The sequence below is a fragment of the Eleutherodactylus coqui genome, chromosome 12 (genome assembly GCF_035609145.1).
Source record: "Eleutherodactylus coqui strain aEleCoq1 chromosome 12, aEleCoq1.hap1, whole genome shotgun sequence".
Taxonomy (NCBI): Eukaryota; Metazoa; Chordata; class Amphibia; order Anura; family Eleutherodactylidae; genus Eleutherodactylus; species Eleutherodactylus coqui.
The window spans coordinates 17,562,393-17,587,336 of record NC_089848.1 but is presented as its reverse complement, the minus strand read 5'-3'; the positions used below and the strand labels follow the sequence as shown (position 1 = coordinate 17,587,336).

Genomic DNA, 24,944 nt, shown 5'->3' with positions numbered 1-24,944 from the left:
GCATCCCAGTACAATGGCTGATGGGACAGCTTGAGTGATGGTGAGGCTGTGAAAGACTGATAGTCAGCAGAAATTGGGCAGTGGCCCCGGTCTGTACTGTAGACGTGTCTCCCGCAGAGCTCTCTGAGGCTTGTCTGGTTCTTTCTTTAGCTTCAGCACTGGCTGTAAACCGCTCTTGATGTCTTATTGGCACACTGCCGGAGATAATACATCTGGAGAACCAATTCTTAATTGTCACAGTTTTTAGAAATCTTCAGAATTTTTCCAGCATCCCATATTTCTATTTCTCAGCTCAAGCACTTCCAGTACGTCATGTTTTCAGGATTTTCTGTCTTCCTGAGGTGTTCTCCGTATAGGGTATTCTTTTAACCATGACATGTTGGGGTGCTTGAGGACTGGAGTGGAGAGACGCTGGTCTAGGCAGTTGTCAGCGTTCTTTTGCTCCAGCTTGCTCAACCCCAGAATGGACAATCACTCCATCAATTCTCTCTCCTCCCGTACTTGAACTTGAACCAATGATTGTAGTGATTGTCTTCTCTCGAACACCATTTTCTTTTCTACTCTAAATTGCTCCACAGTATTGTGCTGATTAATTTCTTGATCTATCCTTGTCTTAGCTTTAGTTCTTCTGGCATCATGCAAAGGTCCAAATCCACTGCATAGGTACATAATAGATATAATTGTGGCTCCTTGCAGCCACCGCTACTGTAAGGGGTTAGGAGCTTATCACAATACTGTTTATATATTGAACTCGAGAAAAAAAAAACTAGAACCCCTCTTGTCAGGGCTCAAACCCAGGAGCTCCTGTGCTCCATGCTGCAGCTCTACCTTTTGAGCTATCCAGGTTTCTGATAAGCTCCCCTGCTAAACCTTGTCTCTATCCCTATTCCTTGTTCCTGCTACTGTTATTGACCCCACTCTGTCCCTTGATTGAACACCCTATATAACCTGGCCTAGCACCTCCCATCCTTGTTTGATTATTCTGTTTCCCAGCCTGTAGTCAGGCTTCACCACCTGCCTGCTCCTCCATACTGCAGATATACCTGTGTACCGACCTCTAGTTTCCTGACTACACTACCCGGCCACACTGGTCACAATAAGCGGCTCCAAACCGGAATTGTGACCCCCCTCTGCTGTTGCTTTTTGGGTATACTATCTGCTGCACCAATGTGACTGCATCCGTCTTCTGCATGCTACAAGACTTAGCAGCAGTGAATTCGGTGCATGCTTTCAATGCGGCCATTGATCTCTGTTGACTGTTAGCCAGAACACCGATTGTAAGTATGAGAGAAGCCAGCTGCAACTAGACAACAAGCTCATGCAGTACTAACTTCTACAGCACTCTACAGCAATTGTTGGAGTATCCTTTAGTCAATCCACACTAACTAGTTCAGGCAACCCATTTAAACTAATCGCTTGTCATCCAGACATAATATAATTTCCTGCATCTTCTTCCTCCTCAAGCATCCCAATGTGCTTGCATACTTCATCATATCCAACCACATTACTGTGCAGCGGCCTCTATACAGCGACTGTAAGGTGGTAAAGTTTTTCTCATGCAGTGTCTGCTTGGTGAACTAGAGGGAAGAGAACGCATATATGAGAAGTTCACACCCAATATATAAAATAGCTCAAAACTTTATTAATATACAAATAGATACAAAAAGATTCAGATGTACAGACTAGAGTTAAAACAATTCTAAGCCATACACAGGCTAATACAGAAACATCTGAACCCCCCCCCCCCTAAAATAAGGGCTGACAGAATACAGACACTGTCAAATCAGAGATGAAGGTGGGTTGGTATAGAAATGATGCAGGTCCCTAAAAAATGTCACATAGTAGGAGATGAGATAGAAGTGACAAATAGCTTCAAAAATATACTGACGACCTGAAGAATACATTGAACAATGCAAAAGGAGAATATGAACAGAAGGCTCACAGGGCAGGAGAGATGTGATAAGGCAGCAAGCACAACAGAAAACCGCAAAGAGTCACAAAATATATGAATCCATAAGACCGTGTCGCGAAGGAGGAACACCTGCCTGCACCAGCTTGCTGTTTTGTATACTGTATTGTGCATTTATGTAACCCTCCATTTGTTATACACACACAGGTAATAAGAGAGCACTTCTCATTTGTAGTATTAAAGGCCAAAACATCTCCGTGACCTGAAATGTACTTTTAATTTACTTTATTGCCTTCACTTTAGGTGGATTTCACATGGGCATAACTTGAGGAAAGTAGCTGTCCTCAACCGCGGTCCTTAGAATAAAAAGAATAGGGTTCATATTCGTGCGAGATTTGTGCGTCTCACAATGTACATCTTTCGCAATTTTCTTGGCTGTGTGAAAGCGACCTAAGGGTCAGACCCCAGTAACTGGAATTCTGTTTTCTGACTACATGAAAAAAAACAGCACAACCTGTGAACCATCCGATGGCCGTCCTCAACACAGGTAGATTTATATGTGCAATACACACAGAATCAAAGCTAATAATTTTAATGGGTTCATTCACATTTCTGTATTTTACGCACACAATTCAGTCACATAAAAGGAAATAGAATATGCTCTATCTTCCTGCGTATTTGCGCACCAAAGGCCCTTATAGAAGTTAATGCATGCACGATACACAAGGAGATGCGGGAAACACTGCATAATTGGAACTGATTAGCCATTTCAATTTGTGCCTTTCTTTGCCACGCACAAATGAACGGTATTGTAGGTGCAAAAATACAGTAAAATATACACGCAAAAAAGCATTGTTCCTTCACAGTAATGTATTAAGAGAAGCATAGAGTCCAGATCACGTGAGGTCATTACCCCCCTCTACTCTTCCTTAGTCACACCTCATCTGGAGTACTGTGTCCAGTTCTGGGCACCACATTTTAAAAAAGACATAGACAAACTGGAGCAAGTTCAGAGAAGAGTTACCAAGATGGTGAGCGGTCTGCAAATCATGTCCTATGAGGATCGGTTAAAGGATCTGGGAATGTTTAGCAGAAGAGAAGGCTGAGAGGAGACTTAATAGCTGTCTACAAATATCTGAAGGCCTGTCACAGTGCAGAGGGATCAGCCCTATTCTCATTTGCCCAAGGAAAAACTAGAAGCAATGGGATGAAACTGAAAGGGAGGAGACACAGATTAGATATTAGAAAAAAACTTTCTGACAGTGAGGGTGGTCAATGAGTGGAACAGGTTACCACAGGAGGTGGTGAGTTCTCCTTCAATGGAAGTGTTCAAACAAAGGTATGACTAATATCTGTCTGGGATGATTTAGTGAATACTGCACTGAGCTGGGGGTTGGACCAGATGACCCTGGAGGTCCCTTCCAACTCTACCATTCTATGATTCAGAAAACACTACGCTTATAGGTGTACAAATACACATACGCACGTATGAAGGCGGCCTTACTGGTGCTTCCCTACTAATACATGTAGATGTTTACAGATTTCAGTAATGTAATATTATTATTTGTAAAAGTCTTGTAAAAGGAAGGATTCTGGAAATATAACATTATCAAGGGAGTCTCTTGCAATCCAGTTCCCTCATATAACAAGTAAAGTAGCTATAGACTGGAGCTTTACTGTAACGTATAGCCGTAACCCTGGGGAGATGAAATGTCTTTTCTTCACAACACTAGGGGGCAGCAAACACACGTGTTATATACAACTTTTTTCTTACATTGCTCAAATATATGATTGGGTTAAAAAACATTTTTTACTAAAGGTTTCAAATTGCATTGATGGTTGTAGGAATATATATTCCAAAAACTCAGGTTGCTTTCTGAAATTCATATCTGATATTTTAATCACTGTCTGTCACTTTCCAACATGAATTGTTGTATTTTAGCACAACTCTTGGAGTATTTACAGGGAGAGAAATATAGATATGCATGTCTCTCTTGGCCCGTTTCTCCTCAGATGGTCATTGATCTCTGTTCTGACTAGCTCAGACCTTCTTGGGGTTTTAGGCCCCCTGTCCACGGGTGAGGCAGAATAACGCTAGTGATATTCCACCGCCGGAGAGCGGGGAAGAGAACTTCAGTTCTCTGCGATGAACCTATCTGTCAGATAGGCTCACCTCGGAGAATCGTGGCATGCTGCGATTTGAGTCCCGCGAGTGGAGAATCACTATAATTCTCCGCTCATGGACAAGGGGCTGTGCTTTCCATAGCAACGCTATGGAAAGCGCGCACTGCGTTACTCGCGGCCGGATAATCGCTGCGAGTAATGCAATGCACTTTCGCCCATGGACAGGAGCCCTTACTGTCTGAAACCAGTCAATTTAAGTCTGAGTTAGGGCTCACTCACACAGGCGTATGTTGTCCGTGTAATAGATGTGTTTTTTATGTGCGTAATATATGCAGTACAGCTAGTATGTATGTAACATGGGTGTTTGATAGAATACTAATAATCTTTGTTTGTATAGCACCAACTTATTCCGCAGCGCTGATATGTATGTGAAATTCCCCTTGTCTATATTAGTCTGTATTATCCGCATAATACACACCAATGGGGGGGGAAGGGGGTTACGCCATAGAGTGCACGTGAAAAAAAAATCAGGTGTGTATGGTACAATAGAATTCAATGGGCTTTTAGTACCGCGTATTATCCTTATGACATACGCCCATGCGAGTGAGCCCTTATACGTTGCATGAGTCTTGCCACAGAAACTGCCTAGAGGGGAACACATCCACTTCTATCACAGTTAGGATTCCCACACCCTAGCGTTTTTTTTAACGTGATTGTCAATGGGACGTTCTAATGTTAAAAACGCATCGCACAAAAATCGCAAAGCACAAAAATCGCAAAGCACAAACTTGCAATGCATTTTTAACATTAGAAAGTGCCATTGACATTCACGTTAAAAAAACGCAGCGTTAACAAAACGCAAGTGTGTGGGAGCTAATGATGATCACACAGCTTTTGCCACACAGTTATAATAAGGGAGATAATCCTTCCCCTTATGGTCTGTAGTTTATTTAGGGGAATATAGAAGGCAATGATAATTAAACTGTCCCCCTAGCAGGCAGAATGGTGTAGCTCCTAGCTTAAACTGTGATGATAGGTCATGGGATACATTTGTCTACAGACTCCTTTTCATATATTCATGGAAAAATGGGCAATCCTTTCGATTCTTTTTTTAAAAATAATTCCTAATTAAAATATTTATTTGAATACCTCTCAAAAGAGCGTTGTGAAAAACCGTTAAAACGGCCACAAATATAGATAACGTGTATGGACCTGAATGTAAGTTCGTGTTCTCTACTGCAGTTATCGGTGTTGGTGCATTCATGTATGAAAGTCTTAGCAAATACATTAAAATAGGAGAGGAAATGAAAAAAATGTCTTGATAATTTTGGTTGAGGGCAGGTTGTTTCATCTTTAACCCCTGTAATGACCGCCAAGACGTCTTTTGGGCTTTCTTCTGCAGCACAGTCTTTTGATAGTCCTGCATTAGAAGCCTGGCGCAGGTCTCCTGTGCCAGGGGTAGTGGGTGCTCAGCTATCAGATGACAGCCAGGCATTTGCTTTAACAGTGGGGAACAAAGTAACCTTCAATCCCTGTGTTTAACCCTTTACACATCGTGGTCAGTGCGACTGCGGCATGTAAAAGGCTGACAAAGGGTGGGGGTTCCCTTTGTCACCCCCATAATGTGATTTTGGTTTTCCTATGAGCTGTTGTGGCACTCAGAGGTTTGAATATGACATCTACTGTAATTGGAGTCACACACAATGTCCTCAAAAGTAAGTGTGAACCTCAAATAGTGCCCATGAGAGTAATATTGCCACAGTATCCCTAAAACTTGTCAAGCTTTTAGTGCCTCTGACAGTATTAATAACAGCTAAGTGGCTCAAAAATAATTTTAGCAAGTAGATCGTAACCTTGATAGTAATTATGTCCAGCAATGCCTCTAAGAATAGTGTGAAGCAAAATATTTGTGTCAAAGTGTCACCAACAGTGTTATAGTGCCAACTGTGCCAGCCAGAGTGCCTTCTGCATAGTAATACACTCGTGCTTGAAAGTTTGTGAACCCTTCAGAATTTTTCATATTTCTCTTTACATTTGACCTAAATCCACATCCTAAGAGTACAGTAGATAAAGAGAACCAAATCAAGCAAATAATTTTAAAAAAATGTTAGACTTGGTCATTTATTTATCTAGGAAAATGATCCAGTATCACATGTCTGTGAGTGGTAAAAGTATATGAAGCTTTAGAATTAGCAGATAATTTGAAAGTGAAATTAGGTGTTTTTAATCAATGGGATAATAATCAGGTGTGAGTTGGCCTGTTTTATTTAAAGGGATCTTTCAAAGTCTGATCTTCATAGCATGGTTGTGGATGTGTATTATGGCACAAACAAAAGAGATTTCGGAGGATCTCAGAAGAGGAGTTTTTGATAATCATCAGGCTGGGAAAGGTTACAAAACCATCTCTAAAGAGCTTAGACTCTACCAATCTTCAGTTAGACAGATTGCGTACAGATGGAGGAAATTCATGACTATTATTACCCTCCCCAGTAGTAGAAGACCAACAAAAATCCCGTCAAAAGCAAGACATCCACAAGGTTACAAAGGAACCCAAGGTAACTTAAGCAACTAAAGGCCTTTCTCACATTAGGGAATGTTCATGTGTCAACCATCAGGAAGACTCTGAACAACAATGGTGTGCATGGCAGGATTGCAAGGAGAAAGCCACTCTTCTCCAAAAAGTATAGTAAGGCTATCTGTCCACGGGTGTTATTGAATTGTGTTCCCCACAGCTATAATCCAGCCGTGCACACTTTCTATAGCGTTGCTATTCGATATCATTGCGATTCTCCGCTCGCAGCTGGCAATTCGCAGCATGCTGCGAATTGCCGCGATTCTCCGCGGTCAGCCTATCTGTCAGATAGGCTGACAGCGGAGATCCGTCTGCCGACTCCTGCTCCTGGGCGCAACGCCTGTAGACCGGCAGCCTAATTGTGACAAATCTGCTGGAGAGCCAAAAAGGGTCTCTTTCGAGCAGAACTTAGGTGGTTGACCTACCTGGCAATAAAATGGTCAGTGGTGGCAGCGAAGTGTTTTGGGGCATGTATAACCGTGTCTGGGTATGATTTGGACTCCATCTTTGCAAGTGCAAGAGCTGGTGAATAAATCAACCTCGTGGTCTGCCCCTGCACCATCCCTCACAAGAGTTGCACTTGATACGGAAAGCAAAGCTTCACGTATTTTTACCACCCAGTCAAGTGATATTGGATCATTTTCCTCAACAAATAGATGACAAAGTCTAAGATTTTTGACTCTTTTGTTTGATTTGATTTTTGTGAATATCTGCTGTAGTTTTAAGTCAAATATAAGCAGAAATATGGAAAATTCTCAATGGCTCACCAGCTTTCAAGCACCACTGTAGGTCCGCAGAGTGTTGCCATTAGCAATTGTGCTTACTTATAGTGCACCTATAATAATGACGCTCCCCAGGGTTGACCACTTTAGTATTTTGGCTGCCCCATAATGCTCCCAAAATTGAGTGTATCACAAACTAAAAAAAATACCTTCCCTTCCATCTGGCCTTCTGTAGTGCATTGTGGTGCAAAACGCAAGCCTACTCTGATCTGTTGACTGAATTGCCTGTGGCCAAGTGTCAATGGGTGAGGTGATTTCATGTTGCCTGAGCCATAATTCTGCTTTCCAATTGGCTACAGGCTTATAGTGGTCTGTGGCTTATGAGGGTGAGCAGTGGTGCAGGGAGCAATAGGCGTCTATGCCCTGCCGCAGTACTGGGCTGCATTTGGGTCTTGAGGATGCAATTACAGGTAATTGTGATGCTCACCAATAGATTTGGGGCACTGTGCAAAAAATTTAAGACATGCATCCTGGCCACCCAGAACTAGTGACGTAAGTAAGTGAAATAGGGGCCTGGAAGTGAAGCATGCAGGGAGACTCCACCCATTAAGCTGGAAGCACAGTAGTTATAACAAAACAATAACTGGCCTTACTGAAAAACTTTTATTAATTTGAGCACTATCCTTAACATATTTGTTGAGATCTCATTATAAATGCTTCATAAAGACCAAAGTAGAAGCTCTATGTTAGATGAGAGGCGCTGTACGTGTTCAGCTGTAAATAAGCATGTTCTCAATCATAAATTGAAAGATAGAACTATGGAAATGTGAATTGCTCTTTTTCAAAAAAGTTATATGAACAGCAAAGATAGCAACCTGCTGCTATGACTGAAGTTGCATATGAGCGTTAAAGGGGTTGTCCCGCGCCGAAACGGGTTTGTTTTTTTTTTCAACCCCCCCCCCCCCCCCCCCCCCGTTCGGCGCGAGACAAACCCGATGCAGGGGTTAAAAAAGAACACCGGAGAGTGCTTACCTGAATCCCCGCGCTCCGGTGACTTCTTACTTACCTGCTGAAGATGGCCGCCGGGATCTTCTCTCTCGGTGGACCGCAGGGCTTCTGTGCGGTCCATTGCCGATTCCAGCCTCCTGATTGGCTGGAATCGGCACGTGACGGGGCAGAGCTATACGGAGCCGGCATCCAGCACGAGCGGCCCCATTGAGGAAAGAAGAAGACCCGGACTGCGCAAGCGCGTCTAATTTGGCCATTAGACGCCGAAAATTAGACGGGCTCCATGGAAACGAGGACGCTAGCAACGGAGCAGGTAAGTGAAAAACTTCTTATAACTTCTGTATGGCTCATAATTAATGCACAATGTACATTACAAAGTGCATTAATATGGCCATACAGAAGTGTATAGACCCACTTGCTGCCGCGGGACAACCCCTTTAACTGACTAAGGTACGGTGAACCCACCAGAGAAAGGGATTCTTAAGGCTCATTCTTCTCTTTGGCCAACTCAAGGATATTTCTAGTTTGGTGTATCACTCATTCATTATTACTTGTCACACTATTTATTGCACTTATATAAAAGATGTAATCTCTATCATTACAGTATTGCAATATAGATTTTATTTTTGCCATTTTAGGATGTAATACAGTATACATCCTTTATATGTCAGTATTTGATCTATTCTAATTCTAAAGTTATCAGAAGTTTGATGTAGTATTGATGTACCCAACAATTCTTCTATTTGTTTGGATTGATTGGATATTGGATTTGAAGATAACTTTTAAAATATGGGTGTGTGTTTTATGTTGTCCTTTTACATAGAGTGAGTGATATATGTGAGTGACTATTACAGTTGTCACTTTTCCAAATGCCTCCCCAAATTATCAATCATACTCTAGTGTCCATCGATAATGTTCAGTTCATGCACTTATTGTACAAAAAAAAAATCCACCACCTAGAAGGAGTGGTCAGAATTTAATTAAACTTTCTCTGTGATTTTATTTTAGAAAACTGACTTCATGAAGGGAGGCTCTAGTACCCTGTTGTACCGCCTCTAGCTTGGATACAAGACGTGATACAGGCAGGCATAGAGGCTCTAGTACCCTGTTGTACCGCCTCTAGCTTGGATACAAGACGTGATACAGGCAGGCATAGAGGCTCTTGTACCCTGTTGTGCCGCCTCAAGCTTGGATACAAAATGTGATACTGACAGGCATGGAGGCTCTAGTATTTTCTTGTACCGCACCGCCTCTAGCTTGGATACAAGATGTGATATGGGCGGGAATGGAGGCATACACGTTCTGTATGGTATGTGGCATACCTATCCACATTCTTTGTAACTGAGCCTGTAGATCGTGCAAACTCACTGTGCTGTGGAAGATGGCATCCCAGATGGTCCCATACATGTTCTATTGGCAATAAATCTGGTGACCGTGCAGGTGGTAGGATGTCCTGAACATACCGCTGAACTGTCCCTCGTACCACTAGGGGTGACCATCTGTTGTATGCGTTGGCTCCCCAGATCATCATACCATTAGGGGGCAGTGTGCCACTCTACAGCAAAGGCAGGATTGAGGCGCTCACCCCAAGATCTCCAGACATGAACATAGCAATCATCAGTGCCCAAACTAAAACCTGGATTCATTGCTTAAGACAACGCTGCTCCACTCCATAGCAGTCCAGTTTCATCATTCATGACACCATTGCAAATGGAAACGACAGTGGGTGTCAAAGGCAGTACATTGGAATTGGTGCTGTGAGACCAAATGTCCTTCAGCCAAGTGCCTGGAAATGGTTCTGACAGAAACAGGGCCTGTAATGATGGCGCCTCCTTTCTCTGGATGGCGGACATTGAAACAGTTGGAGCTAGTCATGCTTGTTGGATGTTCAGACGATAGTCTCTACTGTTGGTCTGTTTTGGGTGTCCTGAGCCCGGTCAGCTTGTGTGTGTGCCCTGATGTATCCACTGATCTCAACACCTCCTAACAGTCTGGTCAGAGCGGCCCAGTGGGGGGCAATTTTGTCGATCTGACAATCCAGCTTCTCACATCCCAATGATGCATCCCTCTCAGACTTTGGTAACGGGGCAAAATCTCTTCTATGCGGTATAGAGGTGTCTAGTGGTCAACAAGCTCCACACAAGCTGAAAAAAGGTCCTGTATACACAGGTCATCTCTGGGAGCCTTCTTTTAGGGCCTCAGGTGGCAAGACCATTCATCTAATCACACCACAACTCTCATCATTTACATATCTGCCTGAGATGGAACTGCATGCCAAGTTTTGCAGCAAAACAACAGCTTCTACGTGCTTGATTTTTTTTTGTGAAGAGTGTATTTGTCATTTTTTTTTATCAGTACAGTCATATAGAAAAAAATTTCCTTGTGGCACATAAGCAATCGCAATACACCCTTATTTTAACCAAGCCAACTTAGGAATTGACAACTGCACTGTGATTGGTTACTACGGGTAAAAGGTCCTGTTTTTCTGTTAGTGAGATAGAAAAAAGGAGTAGAACTTCTCCAGTGGTTGGATATCCTGAAGGTAGAGTGTGACAAGAGTAATATATGGTGGGTGCAGCCAAACCAGAAAATGGGCCCTGCTACAGCTATTTCTGAAGCACTGAGGAGGAAGTGCGATCTCTAGATGTCTTTTTATCCAAAGCCACCGAAGAGGAAGTAGGAGACATCCGATAACAAACTTTTCATGCATAGTCCTGTTACACAATAATAGCAATCTCCCCAGCACTACTGAATAAAAAAACTATGGAGAAGCTAAATTGACAATATTTGTGTATATTGATCAAAGGCTCACGCCCTAGGCCCCCTGCACACGGGTGGAAATTCTGTGGCGGGATTTCCTGCAGAATGTCCGCCCCTACCCGCCTGCATAGGATTGCATTACAATACCTGAAAATGGACGTGGAAAACAAATAGTAGCGGCATGCTTTATTTCTGTGCGTGTCTTGCAGAGGCCCGCACAGAAATTTCACTCCCGGGCTGCCGGCTCCGCTCTGCTCATGCGCCGGCTGGCCGGCAGCCGGCGCATCACAGAGACAGAGCCGCAAGAGAGGTGAGCGCCGCACTGGTCCCTGCAGGGGCTCGGGTCGGGTCCCGCTGCGAGAATTCTCGCAGTGGGATCCGACCCAGCCGTCTGCAGGCGACCCTTATTATCAGATCTTTGCTGTATACCATTCTGTGTATTTCTGTTAGTGGCTTTTCACACAATGTTTTAGTCATCTGTCAAGCATATACATTTTATTTCAAGAGGGTATTGAAGCATATAACCTGTCATACCCGTAGATTATTGTTAGTAAAATGCAGTTCAGTAGCGCCTACTGTTCACTACATTTAATCTTCCTTATGTTTGTTTTTTTTTCTTGGGGGATAGAAATGTGTAGCATACCATACTTTCCTCTTCCACAAAAAAGTATGCTCGACTCAACTTTATTTATTTATTTTTTTTCACGTCAGTAGAAAACACTCGGAAATGCGAAGCTGTGTGTTTTACGTATATTTTACATGTAAGGTTTTTGCTCTCGAATGCCTAAAACAGGCAAAACAGTGTTCAACTGTAAAGAAAGTCTTTAGGGTGGACACCACTTGCTATACAATAGCCTTGTGATGCGAGAGTGAAAATGCATGTAAGTGAAACCAATGATTTTCAATGGTTTCATTCTCATTTGCAATGTTTTCAATGTAATCTCGCTTCGCAAAACAAAATGGGCGATATCGCCCAGTGTTTTTACTGGGGCCGGCAGCAGCGCTAGCCCCATTGAAAATAGAGGGAGAACATTGCGCCCCCCTGACACAGCTGTGACAGCTATGGCAGGGGATTCCTTTACCCTCGTGGGGACCTCATATTAACCCCTTGGTGACGAAGTCTGTTTGCGCCTTTGTGACGGAGCCAAATTTTGAAAATCTGACGTGTCACTTAACATAGCATAACTCCGTAAAGGCTTTACATATCCAAGTGATTCTGACATTGTTTTTTCGCCACATGTTGTACTTCATATACGTGGAAAAAATAGACTAATAGAATTTATGAATATTTATTAAAAGTGCCAATATTGGGAAAATTTTGAAAAAATTGTACTTTTTTTCACATTTTCAACTGTAATTACGCAAATACGTGCAAACATACTGTACAAATTTTTGCTAAGGTGTTTTTTTAACCATTTAGGAGACGTACAAATTTAAAATTACTTTTCAGCATTTTGAGGAACACTTTGTTTTCCTGCACCAAGCCAAGATTGCAAAGGCTCATAGGTGTCAGAATGACCCTATTTAGGCGCTCTAAAATAGGTGACCCTATTTTAAAAACTACACCCCTTATTGTATTCACTGAGGGGGGTCAGGAGTATTTTGACTGCACAGTTTTTTTTTCAGGAGTTAATGCAATTTAGAAGAGAAAAAATATAAATTCACATTTTTGCAAATATGTCATTTTAAAGACAATTTTTTTTCTATAGTGCACATGAGAATAAGGAGTGACACCCCAAAATGGATACCCCTGTTTGTCCTGTTTTCAGAAACATATCCATTGTGGCCCTAATATTATGTTTGTATGCATAACGGGGCCCAACATGAAAGAAGTAGTCGGTGGCTTTCAGAGCAGAAATTTTCCTTGCAGGCCTTTTAGGCCCCATAGCACACTTGTAGACCTCTTGAGCGGCCAAAACCATAGAGGACCCCCACAAATGACCCCATTTTGAAAACTAGACTCCTTAATGAATTTATCTAGGGGTGTACTGACCATTTTGACCCCACAGTTTTTGAATGAATTCAAGCAAAGCAGAAGGAAAAAATTGTGATTTTTTGTTTTTTAGACAATTCTGTCATTTTAGGAACAGCTTTTTTTCTTCAGCACACATATGAATGAAGACTTGCACCCCAAAATAGATACCCCTGTTTCTCCCATGTTCAGAAACATACCCATTGTGGCCCTAATTTTATGTCTCGATACACAACGGGGCCCTAAATGAAAGTAGTCTGGCTTTCAGAGCAGAAATTTTCCTTGAAGGCCTTTTATGCCCCATAGCACACTTGTAGAGTTCTTGAGCTGCCAAAACCATTGAGCAACCCCACAAATGACCCCATTTTGAAAACTAGACCCCTTAATGAATTTATCTAGGGGTGTACTGACCATTTTGACCCCACAGTGTTTGAATGAATTGAAGCAAAGCAGAAGGAAAAATTGTGATTTTCTTTTTTTCGGCAATTCTGTCATTTTAAAAACAGCTTTTTTTTCTTCAGCACACACATTAATGAAGACTTGCACCCCAAAATGGATACCCATGTTTCTCCCGTGTTCAGAGACATACCCATTGTGGCCCTAATCTTATGTCTGGATGCACAACGGGGCCCAAAATGAAAGGAGTAATCGGTGACTTTCAGAACAGACATTTTGCACGAAGGTCATTTAGGCCCCATTGCCCACTTGTAGAGCCCTTGAGCGCTGAAAACTGTAGAGAACCCCCATACATGATCCCATTTTAAAAACTAGACCCATTAATGAATTCATCTAGGGGTCTGCTGAGAATTTTCACCCTACAATTTTTGAATAAATCTAAGCAAAGCAGTAGGAAAAAAATTACGATTTTCATTTTTTTGGCAATTGTGTCAATTTAAAAACTTTTTTTTTTGTACAACACACATATGCATAAGCATGACCAGATGCTAACACACCACCACGCACACTCCACCTCCGCTCCTCTCCAGCTTACCTAACTTCCGAACGCGCATCGGTGACTCCCCCAGGGAAGGGACAGTGAATCAGCCAACCCAAACAACCAATCAGGTTGCTGGAATTGCTGAATAGGGCAGAAGTGTGGTGGAAAAAGTTAATATGTGCTGGGATAAAGTAAACCTCTGCCACAGCTGTGGCAGAAGTCTGTAATGCTATCCCATTTCTTTCAATCGGGCCTGCACTGCTGCTGCCTCATTGAAAGCAGTGGGTTTGCAGTGATGATTTTGGTGGAAGGGCTTGAAATATAAGCCCTTCCCTAAAAATCATAGCAAGCTGTAAAAAAAAAAAAGATTAATTTACCTAGAAGAGCTGTCCGACTCTTCTCTCCAGCCCCGGCAGTCGTCTTATTTGTTCTGGAGGCCGGGGTTTAAAAAATCCGTGCCTCTAGAAAGCACCACCTCTGATTGGCCACAGACTGTGGGGGCTGGAAAGAAGAGCCGAACGACTCTTCTAGGTGAGTTATTTTTATTTTTCTCCTTTATAGCTTGCTATGATTTTCAGGGAAGTGCTTATATTTTAAGCCCTTCCCTGAAAAATCATTGTTGCAAACCCACTGCTTTCAATAGGGCAGCAGCTGTGCTGGCCCAATTGAAAGAGGTAGGAGAGCATCACGGACTTCTGCCACAACTGTGGCAGAGGATTCCTTTGTCCCCGCGGGAGTGAAGGAATCACCTGCCATAGGTGTCACAGCTGTGTCAGGGGAACGCAATGTTCTCCCTACGTTTTCAATGGGGCTAGCGCTGCTGCCGCTGGGCCCATTGTAAACCATGGGCGATATCGCCCCTTCTTCTTTGCGATGCAAGATTACATTGAAAACATCACGAGTGAGAATGAAACCATTAAAAATCATTGGTTTCATTATCATGCGTTTTCACTCACTCTCGCAAGACTATCGTATAGCAAGTGGGTGTCCACCTTTTAGAGTGAGAAATGTATATGGTTTTTCATATACGAATGTACAAAAAATATTGAAACCTATGGCAGTACGTTTAGTAGACTTGAAATGGCTTACGTTTGTATACGATATTCTGTACATGTAAAGTATATATGCTAAACCTACATTAAAAAATCTGATGTGAACCTCCACTTAGGAAGTTTTAGTAAATGGGAAACCAGAGGGGATGATACCGTACTTAATTTTGTAACAGTTTAAACAAGTTTTTATTTAAATTTGTAAGTATTTCATCATTTTTAATAGAAGCATGATATAAAACGAGGATTAGATAGATTTGTGTGTGGATTTTCATCATCATTTGTCTTCAGTATGGATGAACTTTAAAACGCAATAATTTCTTCAGAATATATTTGCAATACAATTTCATTAAGAGGTTGGTTGCATTTGATCATTTTTGTGTGTCTTAATTAGTTCTGCAGATTTGATTAAAAGCAAAATCAGTGTGTCAAAGGCCAACTAAACGTACACTACCGTTCAAAAGTTTGGGGTCACATTGAAATGTCCTTATTTTTGAAGGAAAAGCACTGTACTTTTCAATGAAGATAACTTTAAACTAGTCCTAACTTTAAACAAATGCACTCTATACATTGCTAATGTGGTAAATGACTATTCTAGCTGCAAATGCCTGTTTTTTTGTGCAAAATCTACAAAGGTGAATAGAGGCCCATTTCCAGCAACTATCACTCCAGTGTTCTAATGGTACAATGTGTTTGCTCATTGGCTCAGAAGGCTAATTGATGATTAGAAAACCCTTGTGCAATCATGTTCACACATCTGAAAACAGTCTAGCTTGTTACAGAAGCTACAAAACTGACCTTCCTGTGAGCAGATTGAGTTTCTGGAGCATCACATTTGTGGGGTCAATTAAACGCTCAAAATGGCCAGAAAAAGAGAACTTTCATCTGAAACTCGACAGTCTATTCTTGTTCTTAGAAATGAAGGCTATTCCATGCGAGAAATTGCTAAGAAATTGAAGATTTCCTTCAACGGTGTGTACTACTCCCTTCAGAGGACAGCACAAACAGGCTCTAACCAGAGTAGAAAAAGAAGTGGGAGGCCGCGTTGCACAACTAAGCAAGAAGATAAGCACATTAGAGTCTCTAGTTTGAGAAACAGACGCCTCACAGGTACCCAACTGGCATCTTCATTAAATAGTACCCGTAAAACACCAGTGTCAACATCTACAGTGAAGAGGCGGCTGTGGGATTTTGGGCTTCAGGGCAGAGTGGCAAAGAAAAAGCCATATCTGAGACTGGCCAATAAAAGAAAAAGATTAAGATGGGCAAAAGAACACAGACATTGGACAAGGGAAGACTGGAAAAAAGTGTTGTGGACGGATGAATCCAAGTTTTAAGTGTTTGGATCACAAAGAAGAACGTTTGTGAGACGCAGAACAAATGAAAAGATGCTGGAAGAATGCCTGACGCCATCTGTTAAGCATGGTGGAGGTAATGTGATGGTCTGGGGTTGCTTTGGTGCTGGTAAGGTGGGAGATTTGTACAGGGTAAAAGGGATTCTGAATAAGGAAGGCTATCACTCCATTTTGCAACGCCATGCCATACCCAGTGGATAGCGCTTGATTGGAACCAATTTCATGCTACAACAGGACAATGACCCTAAACACACCTCCAAATTGTGCAAGAACTATTTACAGCAGAAGCAGGCAGCTGGTATTCTATCGGTAATGGAGTGGCCAGCGCAGTCACCAGATCTGAACCCCATTGAGCTGTTGTGGGAGCAGCTTGACCGTATGGTACGCCAGAAGTGCCCATCCAACCAACTTCTAGAAGCGTGGGGTGCAATTTCACAAGCTTACCTCAACAAATTAACAGCTAGAATGTCAAAGGTTTGCAATGCTGTAATTGCTGCAAAAGGAGGATTCTTTGACGAAAGCAAAGTTTGATGTAAAAACAATGTTATTTCAAATACAAATCATTATTTCTAACCTTGTCAATGTCTTGACTCTATTTTCTATTCATTTCACAACGCATGGTGGTGAATAAGTGTGACTTTTCATGGAAAACACAAAATTGTTTGGGTGACCCCAAACTTTTGAACGGTAGTGTAACATTAATTTATCTGTGGAAATGTTGAATTGCAGCTGCACCATAAAATACTGTAACTTTGGCAACTATTTAGTCTGAGAAAATACCGGGGGACTAGGACTCGGCGATCAAATTAATTGCGCCACGATTCAGGGTTTTACAAGAATTGTAAAATTGAGTTTAGTCCCACCCCTGTAGGTGGGGCTAAAATCATGCAAGGAAGCCAGTACTAAAAGAAGTACTTTCGGTCCGTACTTGAACCGAAATTGTTGTTTTTAACGTGTGATTTTTTTTTCATGCAAATACAAGGTGTTTTGCAAGGAACAAAAGTGTTGTCATGGTACATGCGATTTTTCACACAAATAAAAATCACAAGTTTTTGAAACTCTGATTACACTCGCATGTACTTGTGAGTGCAATGCGATATGCAGAATCGCAGAAAAATAGGACATGCAGCAATTTTTATAACTCGCAGCATTGCTGCAACCGAGAAATCGCACATGCAAATTGACCTAAATAAAATAATGGGTTCTATTTTCGTGTGAGTGTTGTGCATTTTGCAGCACACAACGTGCACGAGCAAATTGCCAGTGTAAATGCAGCATAATGGGATGGGTCAGAGATTTACTGCCATACTCAGCAGACGATCCACAATACATCTGTAGGTTACCCCACCACCTTGTATGGTCATTTTACTGCTTCCGTTCCGGCTCTCTCCTCAATGGCGGTGATGAACATCAAAAAGTAGGGAAAATAAGAAGTGGAGTGACCCCGGGGAAAAAGGTCTGAAATTGGTTACCTGGAGCTTGGTTAGCAGGGATATGATGGAGAAGTCTAGGTTGTTTTTTTTTGTTGTTTTTTTTTTTAGGAGGGTGCAGCCCACCCTACGAAAAGTTATACCCACATGGTAAACATATGAAATCTCAGGCAGAGAAGGAAAATACTTTCTTTTTGAGGGGGAACCATTATGGCACAACCATCAGACAAAAATAACTAATCTATATTTACCAAAAAGATTTTAGTTTATTGATAAAAAACAGCTTGTAAATGCGTTTCGAGGTATATAGAATCATAGAATCGTTGTGTTGGAAGGGACCTCCAGGGTTATCGGGTCCAGCCCCCTGCTCAGAGTAGGATTTACAAAATCATCCCAGACAGATATTTTTCCAGCCTTTGTTTGAAAATTTCCATTGAAGGAGAACTCACCACCTCCCGTGGTAACCTGTTCCACTCATTGATCACCCTCACTGTCAAAGTTTTTTCTAATATCTAATTTGTGTCTCCTCCCTTTCACTCTGGCAGGTCACATGATTCACTCTATGATATCGTGGATTACTCTGGGAGTAATCCCAGAGGGTAATGATAAATATACCTTTTGTTTCTACAGCTCATATATAGACCTATATGTAGTGGCCCAGTACATGCTTTCCTGGTTCCTTCCATAATGTCATACATGTATGTCTTATGTAGATGCTCTGTGCAAAACTGTCTGGTCATTCTGTTATGTGTATTGCACAGCTGCAGCAAATGAGAGGTTAATATCTGCAAAGAGTGAGCTGACTGTCTGGAAATGTATCAATTCTATCCTGTCACGTGGTATGAGAGAGGCTATAAATATGAGTGATTGATAGCCAGAAAAGGTTGTTCTTCAGTCTGGGCTTCCATCTGATAGAGCAAATCACAAAGGCACATGTGGGGAACCTTCAGCCCTCACGTGTTAAAGATGGAGGAGGAGCGTGCAAGGATCAGCATGATCAGTAAGTGAGGCCCCAGAGAGAGAGAGTGTGAGCTAGTCCTAGGTCTTTCTTACTCAAGGCCCAGTGCAGAGGTACTCTGTAGCGTCACTCGTGACAACCTCATCCCTTGTTCTCCTGTTTATTGGGCATCCCCATGCTGGGGGTGTGCAGAAGAGGGCCAGCGCTGCCCTGGCTTTGGCTATGTGCATCCCTCTTGGAGGGAGCGTGGTAAGTGCCACCGTGACAGGCCAGCATCTTGCCCTCCCAGCTCCTCAGCGTATGCCATACGTCCGGGGGCATCCTACAGGACGCTGCATATACATCTCCTTGTTAGCCGGCAACCAATTCTGTTGCTGTCTGATCTTGCAGTCATTCTCCCTTATTTTAGTTTATTTTATTCCATATTTTAGTCCTTGGTTACTTTAAAGTAACCTTGACTTCATAAAAATTTCAGTGCAAACAACACGTAAACACCTGGATCAAATAACTTGGGTGGGGCCAGGTATATCAGCTAGTATGCCATAAATGTCTAATAGATGCAAGCCTACTTCTATAATTAGGGGACTTTCTCCCACCTCAATTCTTCCGGTTTACAAGAGGCAGTTGGGCTTTATACAGTCAGTCAAGCTGATGGAACTGAGGGAGTTGGGGAAGTAGTGCAGCACATCAAGCTACTGTGTATCCGTATCTCACAAATTAAACAGTGTAGCTTTCTGTGCTACATTGTTTCCATAAGAGTGGACACCCACTGGCGATATATTCTTTCTTGCACTGCGAGAGCACGAGAAAACTCTCGCCTCGCAGCGCAAGAAAGACGCCGGTATAGGACCGGCATATCGCCAGTCTTTTCAATGGGGCCAGCGGCAGCAGTGCTAGCCCCATTGAAAAGAGAAGCAGAATGCCAGGGACTTCTGCCACAGCTGTCACAGCTGTGGCAGGAGTTTCCTTCATCCCCGCAGGGACCGCGGGGGTAAAGGAATCCTCTGCCACAGCTGTCACAGCTATGGCAGAAGTCCGCGGCATTCTAGCCCATTGCTTTCAATGGGATCGGCACTGCTGCTGATCCCATTGAAATCACTGCTTTCTGCCAAGCCCCGTGGAATGATTATCGGGGAACGGATTGAAATATAAGCCCTTCCCCGATAATCTGCCAAAAGTGTGTAAAAAAATGTAAAAAAATTATACTCCCCTCTCTGGCGATCAGCCGCGGCCTCCTGGTGGCTCCCCAGCACTCCTATTAAGCTCTTTCAGCAGTCGGGGATTTAAAAATCCCCGCCTCCTGAAAGGGCTGTGCAGATTGGCTGGGGGCTCAGCCAATAGCAGCTACTGCTTAGCTATTGGCTGAGCGCTCAGCCAATCACACACTGCCCTTAGCTATTCATTCATGAAAAGACTGGCGATATGCCAGCATCATACCGATATCCCGGCGTGATGCTGGCATTTTTCTTGCACTGCGATGCAAGACTTTAACTTTAGTCTTGCATCGCTGTGGAGAAAAAAAAACCCAGTGGGTGTCCACCTTAACTCCCATTCACTTATTTTCTGTAAAAGTCAGCCTCCTGTTATCAGCAGCCAGTGACCAGGTAAAGCAGGACAGGTTTGGGGGCTTAGATGAAAATGTGGGATTTTACATAAAGTATTGAAAACATAACGTTTACCATGTGCATAATAAGCTGCAGTATCCAGAAATTCAGAATTGAAAATATCTAAATGTGTGCATTTTATATACATTTTTATAAGTGATTTAACATGTGTAAACTTATTTGCAGAACAATGTAAATCCTGCATTGGATTTTACCCATACTCCTCCAGGGATGCTGGCCCTTGACAACATGCTGTACTTTGCTAAGCATCATCAGGATGCTTATATACGGGTAAGGATCTTTTTAACTTATCTTCCTTAGCCTTTAACATTGCCTGCATTTTACATAGCATTTTGTAGTTTACATTTCTACTGTTTTTCTTTTGTCACTTTGTATGACTTTTGGGGAGGTAACAGGCCGCACTGGACCTTTAAAGCTGTTTATTGGTCAGTTATTCAGATACTTTTAAGCCTTGGCCTAAATCCCTTGAAATAAAGCTGAAAGTCCACACTTCAATAACATATTGATAGTTTTATTTCAAAACCATTGTGGGGATGCGCGGAGGCAGAAAATTATAAAAATTGTGTCACTGTCCTTTATTGGAAGGACTGAGGGTGGAAATAAAGTATTTCCTTAAGCTCATAGAATAGTAGAGTTGGAAGGGACCTCCAGGGTCATCGGGTCCAACCCCCTGCTCAATGGAGAATCACTAAATTATCCCAGACAGATGTCTGTCTTGCCTCTGTTTGAAGACTTCCATTGAACGAGAATGTGCCACTTCCTGTTCCACTAATTCTACCATACTCACTGTTCGTGCCATTGCGTTGTTCAATATACTGTGGGTGCCATATTAGGTGTGATTGGTACAAGCTCAGAGAAAATCATCTCATGCAACACAATTCTCCGTCCCAAAATAAGCCTGTGTCTGTACTAATCTACCTTGACTATAGGTGTATGCTAGTCGCCTACTGCATGAAGCCAGATTTGCCCTAGCCTACATACTATCTGAGCCCTCCAAGGTCTATTTTAAGCATTTTACCAGTAGGATTGAACTGCACAGCATTGTTCCTAAAATGCTTGGTGTGTGAGCAGCACACAAGAACGAAAATATGGTATAATGTATTTTTTCCCCTGTAACTGGCATTGAACTCCCGCAGTTACCTTTCAATCTAAGTGAAGCTTTTTGAACTGCGGAAAAGCTAAAGGCTGCATTTATAGCTGAATAGCATCAATAAAAATAGGCCGCATTCTGCTTTCTGAGGATGACGGAAGAATGTCTCGTACAAAAGGCCTTTTATAATCTAATAATAGACATCTATGAACGGTGGCAGCGTGTGTATTTCCACTTACAATAGAAGGGCTGCTGTGTATTCTGCATAAGTAATAATACTGCAGGTGGCTCATTTACCATTACCAGAATTGCATGCGCAGTCGGCCAACATATTCCATTTATTGGATTTATCCTCTGTGGTTTTCAGCTGGTCTCTCCATATTATGGCAGTTCTCGCTGAAAACATAAACCTATATGAGCTTAACACGTGTCGCTGGAAATGTTTTGCCGTTACACTCAGAAGTTTATACTTCATATCTGGTATGCAAAGTTATTGTATCAGTGGAGCCCACCGGATAGAAAAGGGCTTAGCGGTGTCCAGCTGACTAACAGTTAAGCTACAGTTTAGAGGTGTTTTCTGGGACTGTAGTGATGACCTGTTCTCCGAATAGGTCAGTGTTTTCCAACTATAGTGCCTATGGCATCCCAATGGGTCACGTTTTCTGGATTTCCTCAGTATTGCACAGGTGATATCATTATTGTCAGAGCCACACGTGTCCTTACTATAGGATATCTTGGAAACATGAACTGTTGGGGTTCTTTGAAGACTGGTGTAGGGAAACACTAGGATTAGGTGATCAATATCTGATTGGTGGTGGTCTGTCACTTGTTATCCCTGGCTATCAGCTGATTGAAGAGGTTGTGGCGCTTGGGTGAAAGCAGTGATCTCTTCTCAAGTCTGTGACATCTCATTCATCGGTCAAATGGACTGAGCGGCAGTACTGTGTGCAGCCACTACGAAATGTAGTACCTCGAATATAGTGAAGCGACAGTGGCGCTCACCCATCAGCGATTGACCCCACCAAACTGTTATAGATTAACTATCTCAGGAAAAAGTCATCAATGCTGAAGTGCTAGAAAACCCCTTTAATCAAAACTGGAGTGTGCTGAATTTCTACAAATTCACCATCAGAAAAAATCCTGAATAAAAATAGTCCATTCCTCAAGGCATCCAGATGTGTGGGGCTTTCTGGTGGGAATCCTCTTTAGCTGGTATATTGAGGACCTGGGTGGCGGCCTTTGTACTATGTAACATTATTAAGGACATTTATGCTATATGTGTGTTGTGATCCTCATTGTCGCTTTCATGACAGATTGTATTGGAAAACAGCAGTCGGGAAGACAAGCATGAATGTCCCTTTGGTCATAGTAGCATTGAACTTACTAAGATGCTTTGTGAAATCCTCAAAGTGGGAGAGCTACGTGAGTACACACTACAAATGGCTTTTTATTTTGTCATGCAGTTAATTTAGGCTAGTCAGCAATTCGTCTATAAGCGTGACTCTCCTCTTGGGTCATTTGCAGACACACTCCCATAGTAAACAGTATGCTATGGCTGCTTGCCTATCAAGCCATGCCAGATCGCAGTATAATGTAATATTGTGGTATTACATTATACGGCAGTATCGCAAACTCACGTCCCCTATGAGGTCTAAAAAGAAAAATGTAAAAATTAGTTTAAAAAGTTTTATTAGAAATAATAAAAAAAACACATTCCTATTTAAAAAGGCAAAACAAAACATATTTGGTATCATTGCATTGGGAAAAGTCTGATCTATCAAAGTAATGCATTATTTATCCCGGCACAATGAATGTCACATGGAAAAAAAACAACCCTATTCACAAGAAAAAATTTAATAAACAGTGATCAAAATGTCGTATATACTCCAAAATGGTACCAATAGAAACTACAGGATGTCCCCTAAAAAACGAACCCCCACACAACTTTGTCAGTGGAAAAGTAAAATAGTTATTGCTATCAGAAGATGGCGGCAGAAAATAATTTTGTTTTTTCCCAAGATATTTACCGTAATTTATTAAAAGTATTTGGCGTCAAAATTGTTCTTATATTTGGCCAGTGGATTTTGTTAGCATCATGTTTATATATTTATGTAATTTGTTGGAAGGCGACATAAAAAAAAACACAATTCTGGGATTGCTTTTGTTTCTGAATGGTGTATGCCATCGAGGATAAACATCACAATTTTAAATTTTAGTAGAAATGATTACAGATGCTTCCAACTTTTTTAGGGGTCTTTTTTTTCTTTAAAATGGCAATTTTATATTTCAATTTTTGTTTTTATATTTGAAACTATTTGTCTTCACATCATTCATTAGTAACACAAGGAAACTTGAAATTATAATCATTTAACACAATGCACTGCATTACTGATAGATGTAGCAAGCACAAAACGAACACTTTTTGCTCAACAAAAGTTCATACATGATTTGTACCCGCTACAATACAAAGTTAGTGGGCAGCCATGCTACACAAATTGCATAAGTCAAGAGACAAGCGCATGTTAATATAATTCAGATGTTCATTTGTTGCTTGCTACAACTGTATGTAGTTCAGTGTGTAATGACTAAGGGCTCAGTCAGACGAGCGTTTGTTTTTTTTGCGTGCCTATATGCTCAAAAAACAAATGCGCTCCACGCATGTTAAAAATGCACGTGACCACAGCTTCATACCCATTCCATTTAATGGGGCCGGCACTACTGCCACCTCATTGATAGCAATGGGATGCAGCCAACCCTTCAGTGATTTTCGGAGAATGGCTTGAAATAAAAGCCCTTCCCTGAAAATCATCCCTAGCTGCTATAAAAAAAAATACATCCACTCTCTTTCGCTGTCGGGGCTCAGGCAATACTTCACGCTGGCACTGCTCTGAAGTACTTTCTCCTGGCTGGGGTTTTAAAAATCCCCGCCTCCTGAAAGTGTTGGGTCTGATTGGCTGAGCGCTCAGCCAGTCGCAGACAGCACTCAAACCATTCATTGAGTAACAGCTGAGTGCTGTCTGTGATTGGTCACAAGGCTCAGCCAATCAGAGGCAGCGCTCAGCCATTCATTGAGTCATTGAATTCAATGAATGGCTGAGCGCTGTGTCTGATTGGCTGAGCGCTGTGATCTATCACAGTCAGCGCTCAGCTGTTATTCAATGAATGACTGAGCGCTGCCTGTGATTGGCTGCACGCTCAGCCAATCAGACCCAGCACTTTCCGGAGGCAGGGATTTTTAAATCCCCAGCCAGGAGAAAGTACCTCAGAACAGTGCCAGGGAGCCGGCGAGAAGATGTGCCAGAGCCCTAACAGCAGCGAAGTGGTGATGTATATATTTTTTTTATTCTTTTACACCAGCTAAGGATGATTTTCAAAGAAGGGCTTATATTTCTTGCCCTTTCCCGAAAATCACTGCGGGGGTTGCCTGCATGCA

At 42.2% G+C, this 24,944-nt stretch overlaps 1 protein-coding gene across 2 annotated transcripts in view; it reads left to right on the top strand.

The window, feature by feature from the left end:
* Window positions 1-24,944, top strand: part of ELMO1 (engulfment and cell motility 1) — a 463,885-nt gene that overhangs the window by 188,063 nt on the left and 250,878 nt on the right. For both annotated transcript variants that reach the window (XM_066585169.1, XM_066585170.1), the window contains 2 exons: window positions 20,587-20,691; window positions 22,825-22,933. In XM_066585169.1, coding sequence (XP_066441266.1) covers window positions 20,587-20,691; window positions 22,825-22,933 — 214 coding nt within the window. The remainder of the gene's footprint in view (window positions 1-20,586; window positions 20,692-22,824; window positions 22,934-24,944) is intronic.